Here is a 10,790-nt window from a genome sequence, read left to right on the forward strand (position 1 = left end):
CAGTTGTGTCTGCAGTGGGTTTTATTGGCCTACGCCTTGGAGAATGTTATGTATCTCGTTGGAAAGAAACGTATCCAAAGATTTGGTCTCAAAGAACAGGGATGCACATCGAGTGCTCTCACTAGATGCAAAGCCTGGCAACCCAAAGCCCACTTGCATCCCTAGCTCTCACCAGCTGGATCTATCTGAACTCGTTTCTTCTGACTGTTGTAAAAAAAAACTCTTTTCTTCTGGCTTCCCCGTTCTCGTTGTTGCACGGGCGATAAATTATGTCATTCCTATTGCCTAGGTTTCAAGCATTAAGTCGTGATCATGATAGACACAGGTGCAAGAGCAATACTGTGGAATCGTGATTACAACAATGTAACATGGGGCAAGCCCCATGGGTCCTCATTCCTCAAGATATTGTCCCAGAGGTCCTTGTTCCTCGACATACTGCCCATGGGTCCTCATTCCTCAACATTATGAAAATTCCTCCTCATTTCTCAACATACTGAAAATTCTATGGATGATTGTTTTTGGCCACACAAACCCTTCTTCAAAGAAGATTTGGTCTCAAAGAACAGGGATGCACATCGAGTGTTATCACTAGACTAGATGCAAAGCCTGGCAACCCAAAGCCCACTTGCATCCCTAGCTCTCACCACCTGGATCTATCTCAACTCTTTTCTTCTGACTTGTAAAAAAAAAAACTCTTTTCCTCTGACGGGCCACATCTCAATTTTGTTACCAATGTCTAAGCCTGGAAATGAAATTCGGTTGTTCATGAAATGCCTCAAGTACTCCCAGATTACGTGCTTCCCCATTCTCCTTGTTGCACGAGCGATAAATTATGTCATTCCTATTGTCTAGGTTTCCAGCATGTCATTCCTATTGTCTAGGTTTCCAGCATTAAGTCGTGATCGTGATAGACACAGGTGCAAGAGCAATACTGTGGAACCATGATTACAACAATGTACCATGGGGCAAGCCTTGTTCCTCAACATACTGCCCCATGGGTCCTCATTCGTTAACATACTGAAAATTCCTCCTCATTCCTCAACATACTGAAAATTCCATGGACGATTGTTTTTCGCGACACAAACCCTTCTTCAAAGAAATCAACCGTGGTAACGATAGTTTAGAACGGTTGGAGTAATTGAAAATCCAAGGACAGAGAATGATGGAGCGACATTAAGTAGTCAGTGTTCATGGAGTCACGACAGACAACAACAGCAACTGCAAGCATCGAGTTGCCTAACATGATTGTGAGCTGACGAGACATCTCTATCATCTTAGGCCTTTCTATAAAAAAAAGGCAAAGAAGAAAACACAATGTATCACACGAGAAAGGAAAAAGATGTGTTTGGTGCTACTGGTAACAACCATCGATGATACTTATACCTGCATTTCCAGCTGGCTGCCAGGAGACTCCTGGCAAACAAAGATATCCAATCCTTATAACTGCCACCGAATGGAAATCATAATTTAGAACCACTTCTTTTCACTAAACCCTGCTACTACTGCAAGTCTACAATGTTACACCATCCGTAGAACCATCTATATGTCTACATATCACTTTTTGAACGTATGTAGACTTATCATAGCTGCAGTCAGGCCATAGGCAACTGCGGATCCATCGTCTCCTGTTCATTCATGGTAAATCAACACTGCAAGGCAAATCTTCTTGCATTAGACTGTATGGCGAAGCATTAACTTGTTACCAGTCTCCATGAACCCCATTCCAAGAATTGGAGAAGCAAATATGCTATTCCCGTTCAATCAACAATATAATTTACAGTTAATAAAAATGCTGTGGCACCTTGTTTCTCTTCTTCCTATGTACTACCTACAAATACTTTGTCTTAGTTCTGCTATTGACTTGTTTCGTTTGGTACAGTAGGTGGGCTCTTCCTAAAGGCATGCTTTCTGCAGCGCTGAAAAATGCCATCGTACAGCAAATCGAACTGCACTCCAGCTCTTTCCCGATTCACAATGAATAGAATGTGGTCAGCTTCAATAATCTTGTAATACCTGCAGAAATCAATGGAAAAATTATGTTTCCATTAGTGAAGACTGAAGAGCGGTAATAAACAAATGGAATCGCTTCGAAGCCTGACAGTTGACCAGTTGGATTCAGTGTGGAACTTGCTAAATATTATCATGAGCGCAAATTCATGATACAACAGGTGTACTTCTCATGAAATAACTAAGAAACAAGCAACTTAAAAGTTTGGAAAAGTCTGAATTGTAGCACCAACCATATCCCAGGTTGCAAAGGATGGCAGTCAGAATCGTCCACTACCAGACGGTGTGGATGCTCAATGGGAATGCGGGGGTGTGTCATAGAGATTGTGTTCAAAGCCCCATCATTGTCTTCCCAATCTTCATCCCTGCAAAATGGGCAACAAGATTAAAGGAATGCCAAACAATTACAAGTGAGGTTCTTTTCAAGAGATGTATTTTGCCTTAGAGCAGAGGATTCACCTGTATCCTTTGTAAGGCAGAGGTGCACTTTGAGGGTGCCGCCACATACACATCTGGAGGACTCTCAGAAAGAGCATGGGGTGCACTCCAAGAACACTTGAAGGCACTGTAATTCCAAATAATTTTCTTGTTTTCTTTGTAGCATAACTGAAGTAGAATGTATTGGGAAAGGTCCTAAGTCTAGAGTTTAGTTTCATGGATCCTTGGATTGTAAGGTCAGGTAGAATCCAATCTCCGCTGGCAAATGGGCCCGTGTGCCCCACAAGCAGATTAATTAGACCTGAAAAGCCTACTTTCCTCCGTGACATCTCATAGTGGTCAAAACCAAAATTGTAGTAATTCTTCAGCCAAGGAATATCTAGCCAATCGTACACAATAACTCCGAGCCGGCAGAGCTGAAGAAGACAGATATATTTCATGGACCTACCATCTTCAACCCTGAAAATAACAGAAAAGTATAAAACAATAAGGAGGCTGGTACCAAGATGGAAGAGTCCATTGATCTTATCTGTATTTGTTTCAGCAGCACTTACAGCATGCCATCGTAGTAAGTTCTTGTGGTTCCATTAAGTGCGCCCGACAAGGAAGTCAGGCTCAGAACCCAATCTTCAGAAGTATCATGACCAGGGAAAGCCTGAGATCAGTATCACGGTATGTGTTAGAATTACATATAGTATATCCAGAAAGTGCTAAAGTTCACATGTTTCGTAACACTACAGCATGCCAGCAAGCTGCCGGCTCAACATGCAACAAGCAAGACTGCAAGACCAGCATGCCACATGCAAAAAGCCCATAGAGGGTCATGCAATCAAACACCGAAGCTAAATTCAGCGGCAAAAGTGCACTTCAAAATCACATAAAGTGGGGGAAAGGGTAAAGTAAGAACGGATTTTGGCCATACTAAAAACAGATTCTTGGACCATCCCTACAAAGGCGCGTTAACAGAGGCCCAAGTTAACAAAAACTGGCGTAAACTCATGCTAATTTGGGTGCTCTAATCATGTACTCCAAGTCACAAAAACCATCCCTTTGAAAGCACATGATAGGCATGACTAATTCCACCAGCAGCATACCACTTGTGAGTAAAGGTGAAAATCTCTCGTTTGTGTACCTTGTCGGCAAGCATCTGATGCAGCACCCTCACAACCTGTGCGCCAGCAGAGTGCCCGACAAAATGCACCGGGCTGTGCTCGTCCCACGCAGGATAGTGCCCTGCAACAAAATTAGAACAGCCATGTAAGAACTAATGGAAAAAAGAAATCTATGAAAGGCCATGGTTATGTATTGTGTTCTTCGGAGTCTCTACCTGTGTGATATATTCTCCCAAACCTGCTGTGGCCGCAAGCCTTGCTGTGCTCCTCGCCGTAGTCCACCTGCCCGCCCTTAAGGTAGTAGAACAGCTCGCGCGCCCTGCATCGCGAAGAACAATTTTAAATCTCCAGCGATCTATGTTCAAGAGGACATAATTTTTCTTGTTCAGTCACGGAGAAGATACCAAATGATAATAAGCAGCATAATAATCTACTAATAAGGTGGTTGATTGAAAAAGGTAAAGCAATGGGCAACTACCAAACGGGAATATTTGGCAGGTTTTTTATTATGATGATAATGATCAGAGAAGTATCTCTGCTAACAGTAGTAGCTTTTTTTCCGAACCACCCACCTGTCATGGATGCTGGTGAGCGACCCCAAATCCGGGACGAGCACGCGGTCGTCCTTCTTCTCGGCGCCGGCGAAGTAGGAGAGGCCACCGAGCCTCTGCGCGCGGAAGCAGAGACCAAAGAGGGGGAAAAAAACACGTGAGAACGCTGCCGCCGCGGCATTTCACCGAACACTCGCCGCCCTCGTCAGGAAGGCCGGAAGCCTGGAAGAGAACCGAGAGAGAGAGAGTTTCTGAGTTTCCGATTGGTTTCGTTTCGTACCCCTTTGCCGAATCCGAAGATGCCGTGGACGAGGACGATGGGCGGCGGCGAGGCGTGGAGGATGACGGGCGCGGCGCCCCTGCGGTCGTCGCTCTCCCCCGCGGCGGCGACGTCGACGAGCGGCGCTCCCTCGGGAGGCGCCCATGGGCGGCGCAGCAGGAGGCACCCCGACGCCGCGGCGGCCTGCGAGATGTCGGCGGCGACGGCCGTGCTGAAGACGTAGAGGCCGAAGAGCATGTGCACGGTGGCGCTGACCCCGAGCTCCATCAGGCTCAGGATGAACCGCGCCATCGCCTTGTGTCGTGGCAGCGGCGACCGACCTCAGCACGAGCGTCCGCGGCGGCGGCGGCGGCGTGCCGTTGGTCGTTGCCCCCTCTGGCTCGGGGCTCTTGCTATTTCTTCTATATTCCTCTTATTTGCCGCCGCGCCAAGAAGAGGAACGGAACAGGAGGAGGAGGAGGCCAACGAACGAACGAACGGAGGAAGGAAGGAAGGACAGGACCGGACCGGTCGCGCCCTCCGGATTGGGCCGCCGCCCGCCGCGTCTGCCTTTTCTCCGGGAGGGAGGCGGGGCGGGTCTCTCCCTCCCTGTGGCTGCGGTGCGGTCTCGTTCGCAGTCGCAGCGGCTCGGTGCCGCGCTGCGCTGCGGTGTCCGTGCTCGGATCGCGCTCGCGGAGTTTGGTCGTGGGGGCGGACCGGCGGGGAGGAGAGGGTCTCTCGCTCTCTCTCTGTCTCTGGCCCCAATCGTACGCTTGGCTATTTATAACCGGCGGGCGTGGGGGTGGATGCTGACGTGATGTGTGCCTCGGCGTCGTGGCGCGGTGGTAGTTTCGAGACCGTCGCGTTCGGGGCTGCCGGGCTGGACTCCTGGACCGGATTGGGTGGGCGGAGTCGGGGGGAGAGAGAGACCGCGCGGGGCTGTGCCGGGCTGGGAGGGTATGGGCAGGGCAGGGCGCCAGGTCGCGTGCGGTTGGTGGTTGGCGCCTCGGATGGGATCGCGGCTGGCAGGCAGGCGCTGGCGGGGCATCCTGCTGCCTTGTCATCAGTGTGTCACAGTGTCAGGCAGATGGGGTCCGTCCGTCAGTTGTGGGCCGCAACGGGGGGGTGACGGCCAGGGCAACCAGCACAAACTATTGGATGGTTGGCCTGTTACGTGGGGCACGCACGGCACGGGCGGGGTGGTCCTGGCCGCACCGCGCGTTGGTTTCGGGATTACGCTGCGCAGGGGACGGTTTTCCGTGGCCAATACGCTTCCGTGTGGCTGGACGAAGGGACAGACCAGACCACCAGGAGGCCACGGTTTTCAGGGAACACCGCCACGACGGCGACGCCGCCACGCGACGGTTATTTTCTCGTTACAATTAGGGGCACTCACAATACAAGACTCTATCACAGAGTCTCTTAATTACATATTATTTATGATATTTTGCTGATGTGACAGCATATTTATTAAAGAAAGAGATAGAAAAAATAAGACTTCAAGTCTTATTTAGACTCCAAGTCCACATTGTTCGAGGTAATAAATAATTTTAGACTCTAGGATAGAGTCTGCATTGTGAGTGCCCTTAGACCACCCGCGCACCAAGCTAATAGTCTTCCACGCCTGCACCCGACGTCCATATCATTTCGCAATACTCTCTTCGTCCCAAAATTAAAGAGGTCCTAGCATTCAAATTATATATACCTAAAAAAATATGTTTTAGCTCTCCCTCCGTCAGTGCAAGTGCAATAATCTCGCTAGCTCCTACAACGAGTAGCACTCCCTCCATCCTAAATTGTAAGTCGTTTGACTTTTTTTACCCTAAGTTTGACCACTCGTCTTATTCAAAAAATTTGTGCAGATATAGTCAAATTTAAGTCATTCTTGAAGAACTTTTATTAATAAACCAATACACAGCAAAAAAAGTGATATTTTGTACAAAACTTTGAATAAGATGAGTGGTCAAACTTGATATTAAAAAAGTCAAACGACTTACAATTTGGAATGGATTGTGTATTTTAGAATAGAGGGAGTAGGTTATTGTTGTTTCAGAGGCTGCATATGCCTCTTCTAACAAAAGTTAGAGGCACCAACGCATGCATGCATTGTGAGCGATGGAGTGGCAGAACTAGCTTGTGCTTTTTCAGGGGTTGAGAGGTAGAACACAAAAGAAGTCTCTAACAAAATATTGAATGAAGAAGTGACATTTTCTGTAGTAGCGGGTGGCTTAGATCGTAAAATCGGTAGTCCTGTGCGCACTATGTCTACGTGTCATGTAATTTTGGCCGAAGCATACATTATTAACTGCTCACATGGTGTTGGCCTTAGGGATATGTTTAGACCACAACTTGCTATGTCACAGTTTTTCAAAAGTTGTTTGGTTCATATTGTCATAACTCGTTTTCATGCCAAATTTTGTCATAAGTGTGGCTTCGATTTTGCTCGCCACACTTTCTATGGCAGCCATAGTTTGCCAACAAATTAGGCGTGGCAAAGTATGGCAGTTGGCACAAACCAAACAAACCCTTGATTAGATGGGAGCCACAATGGAATGGAATACATATAGTAGACAAAAGATCGCCATAGATACGGGATGAAGTTGTCCATCCAAAGCGAAGGGCCAACATTAACAAATCCAACCCACTTGAACAATGTGAAGCGTTGTCTGTTGTGCGGGAAAGCTCAAGGATAGTGTGGTCGTCTCTGGTGAGGGCATGGGTGAGGCCCAAGAAGGTATGAAGGATCTCCGACGAGGACGCTAAATCAAACACTGCGACCTTCATTCATTGGCTCAGGGAAGCTCGAGTAGGCAATATAGTTTAGGGAAGATCTAGAGCATTAATGTGGGCTGGCATATAAAACCTCAGCAGTAGGCAATGACAGCAACACGGGAATATGCGAAGAGACCTAGGACAAAGGTGAGTCACACGTAAGGAGGCCTAGTGACTAAGTGAGCAGCGGCTAATTAATCTAAAGATACACAAGGCCATGAACAGAAAAAAGATGAAAAACAATATGTACAAATAAAATGGCATGTAGGACTTATTGATAAACGAGCTAACAGTGTTAAAAACTACATAATCACAACACACTCAATCCCTCGTAGCAAACAAGAAACAAAGGTGAACCTCTAACCCCTCAACCAAAACACAGAGCTAAGATGATCTCATAAAGAAAAAGACAAATTCTCTAATTTTTATGTTATCCCTAAACCAAATATACCTAATTTGTCTCGAATTAGACCAAGCATCCAATATCATAGTCTATCAGGCCATAGATCTACTCCTTCCTTCCCAAAATAGAAGACGTTGTAGGATTCAAACTTTATCCTAAAATACTTGACACTTTTGTTTCCCCATGCACCTCTCTCTTTTCTCAATATTTCCTTTTCTTTTCCCAATATATCGCTATCTATCTCTCTTCATCTTATTTTCTGCGCATAATGCCTTTTTACATCTCCTTATAATTCCTATGTCCAAACCTAAAATGTCATTTATTTTGAAATGTTGGGAGTATGTTAATTGAATAGTAGGGTCAGCAACTTCTAGAAGCATCAAATCAGTGGCTAAGCCCACCAGATTCTACCTTTGTCCATGGACTGCCCTGGCCCTAGCTAACTAGGCCAAGGTAAACTCTGCAGCAGCAGGCAGAGCTAGTGTAATGTACTCCCTCTATCCGAGAATAAAAAACATTTTCATTTCTTAAGAAGTCAGTTTTTTTTTTTTTTTACTTTTTGACCAAATATATATAAAATATTAGATAGATCGTTGAATATTTTTTATAATAAATTTATTTAAAGATATAAATGTTGCATCTATTTTTTATAAATTTAGTTAAAATTGAGAAAGTTTAACCTACAAGTATCTCATAACGTTTTTTTACAAGACTGAGGGAGTACGCGCTGCACTGCACTGTCCGCCTCAATTGAGTGCAGTGTGAGAGAGAGAGACTTTGGGTGAGGCACCGAGAGTAATTTTTCATAGCCTCTCACTTTCTGATGAGGACACGGTGAATTGGTGACATGTGCCTAGCTCTAGGAAATCCCCACAGACAATGACATCGTAGTGGAGCCATGGAAAAGGCTCCGCCCTCCGACATTGTGCAATTCGCCCGTGATTATGTTTACTCTAAACCATTCTCTGCGGTTGCGCTCACGGCTTCGGTATGTGTCGCTGAGACCGTGATCTAAAAAAAAATGTGTCGCTGAGACGCTGACCAGATACCGAGAGTCACCGAATTGCCAGCAGCTTTCGTGTTGCGAGACTTGCCGTAGGGAGTAATGTCATTCTTACTTTCAAAAAATAACTTTAACTAAATATATAATAAAAAATATTAATATTTACAGTATATAGTTAATATTATTAGAAAGACTTTTAAGTCTAGTTTTTAATAAATTTATTTTAAAAAATAAATATTATATGTATTTTATATAAATTAAGTGAAACTTGTGCTACGAAACATAAAACGACACTCTTTTTTAAACAGAAAGAGTAGGTCCGTAGCAGCTAGTAACACATGGAATGCGTGCGAGTGCGGCGCAAACATTTCTAGTTTTTTTTTTTTAAAAAAAACGTCGTGATCCAGGAACCAGGATTCCGGATCGGCTTCCTTCTGTCGTCAGTGACCACGCACGCACGCGCTCTTGTTTTGACTTTTGACCGATGCTGTGGACTTGGGGATCGACCACGTACTCCTACGCGAGATCTGTGGCCCGCCCTGCCGTGCCAAACCTTTTGTCCATCCGCTTTTGCATCTGTAGGAGTACGAACGAAGGTCCTGCTGCATCGTAGGAACCCGGTTCGCGAGTAGTGACGCATGTAGCTCTGTATAAATAGAGGAGGAAAAGTGGTCACGGTAAATTAGTTTGACCTATTTTTCAGGTTCTAGGTTCTGTTGGCACGTCTTCAAATGGTTTCAGCTGCTTGTTACAGTGCACAGAGTAGTTAAAGCCGATAAATAAATAGTGACTTCACTAAGGAGTTTGAGCCAATGAAAGAAAAAATATATTGATTCCACTAACACCTATTGGCTTATAAGTTATGGCTGCAATACATAGGGCTAGCTTTAGTACAATTGGGTTATCGGGAGAAGTGTGGCAAAAAAAAAAAATCTTCTTGTAGGTTTTGTTTAGTTGCAATTTTTTTTTAAAAAAGAATGAACATCGTAGCATTTCCATTTGAAATTAATAAATATTATCTAATTATAAACTAATTAGATTTAAAAGTTTTGTCTTGCAAATCACAGACAAACTGTATAATTAGTTTTTTTCTATATTTAATGCTCTATGTATGTGCTGTAAGATTCGATATGACAGAGAATTTTGAAAAAATTTGAACAATTTTTGGGAAGTAAACAAGGCCGTAATAGAGAGAACAAGTGAGAAGTTCTAAGACGTCCGACGGTGCTAAAATATCTAGACGTCATTAGAAATGGTTGTTGACTTCTTAGCCCCGTTTTATTTTGCTTGACAATGATTTCCGCCCACCTCCCTACCCCCAAAATAGACTTGACAATGATTCTACATGTAAATAGACTTGACAAATTTGAAGGAGATTGGCTTATGATAAAACGATTTACGTTTTTTATGTATATACACGTTTGGATGGAGTAGCATGCACGCGATTATTTCTTCCTTCCTTGAGATATTTTTCCAAAATGTAAAAATCGGAGAAGAAATAAGCTAGCGTGTGTCAAAGTGGGGCCATTACTTGTGCTGGCTGCCAAAGCTACGAGTTCGTCTGGCGTGTCAAACAGGTCCGGCAGACCTTAAGCTTTGTTTAGTTCGTAAAAATTTTTGGTTTGGGGTATTGTAGTATTTTTATTTAATAAATAATTGTCCAATCATGGACGGACTAGAATGAAAAGATTCATCTCACGGTTAACAGATAAATTGTGCATTTAGTTTTTATTTTATTATTTAATGCTTCATGCATGTGCTACAAGATTTAATGTGATGGAGAATTTTGAATTTTTTTTGGTTTTTTAGGTGAACTAAACAAGGCCTTAGCCTGACCAGCACTCCGAAATTATGCCTTGTTTAGTTTGTAAAAATTTTCGGTTTTGGCTACTGTAGCACTTTCGTTTTTATTTGACAAACATTATCCAAACAAGGTGTAACTAGGCTCAAAAGAGTGATCTCACAAATTACTGGTAAATTGTGCAATTAGTTTTTATTTTTATTTATATTTAATGCACCATGCATGCGATCAAAGATTCGATGTGACGGGAAATCTTGAAAATTTTTGCGAACTAAACAAGGCCTTACTTACAAGGGTCCAAATTCAAGGAAAGCGAACCGCTCGAAAAATTCTACTAAGGCCTTGTTCAGTTGAGGAAATTTTTGGTTTTGGCTACTGTGGCACGTTCGTTTGTTTGTGACAAATATTGTCCAATTATGGACTAACTAGACTCAAAAGATTCAG

The 10,790-nt window shown here is 44.1% G+C and overlaps 1 protein-coding gene across 1 annotated transcript; it reads right to left on the reverse strand.

The window, feature by feature from the left end:
• Positions 1,430–5,127, reverse strand: LOC8076945 (lipase). The gene is made up of 8 exons (XM_002441040.2): positions 4,389–5,127; positions 4,130–4,224; positions 3,773–3,876; positions 3,578–3,678; positions 3,000–3,100; positions 2,467–2,904; positions 2,241–2,372; positions 1,430–2,013 (listed from the first exon to the last, which is right to left on the reverse strand). The coding sequence occupies exons 1-8, from the start codon at positions 4,677–4,679 to the stop codon at positions 1,854–1,856; spliced, it is 1,422 nt and encodes a 473-aa protein (XP_002441085.1). The 5' UTR covers positions 4,680–5,127; the 3' UTR covers positions 1,430–1,853.

Source organism: Sorghum bicolor, chromosome 9 (assembly GCF_000003195.3).
Source record: "Sorghum bicolor cultivar BTx623 chromosome 9, Sorghum_bicolor_NCBIv3, whole genome shotgun sequence".
NCBI lineage: Eukaryota > Viridiplantae > Streptophyta > Magnoliopsida > Poales > Poaceae > Sorghum > Sorghum bicolor.

Excerpts from the sequence above, each read along its gene's own strand:
- LOC8076945 (XM_002441040.2), bottom strand. The coding sequence starts at position 4,679 with ATGGCGCGGTTCATCCTGAGCCTGATGGAGCTCGGGGTCAGCGCCACC. Across the intron at positions 3,101-3,577 it reads ATCAGATGCTTGCCGACAAG|GCTTTCCCTGGTCATGATAC; the intron begins GTACACAAACGA and ends TACTGATCTCAG. Across the intron at positions 2,014-2,240 it reads CCTTTGCAACCTGGGATATG|GTATTACAAGATTATTGAAG; the intron begins GTTGGTGCTACA and ends TGATTTCTGCAG.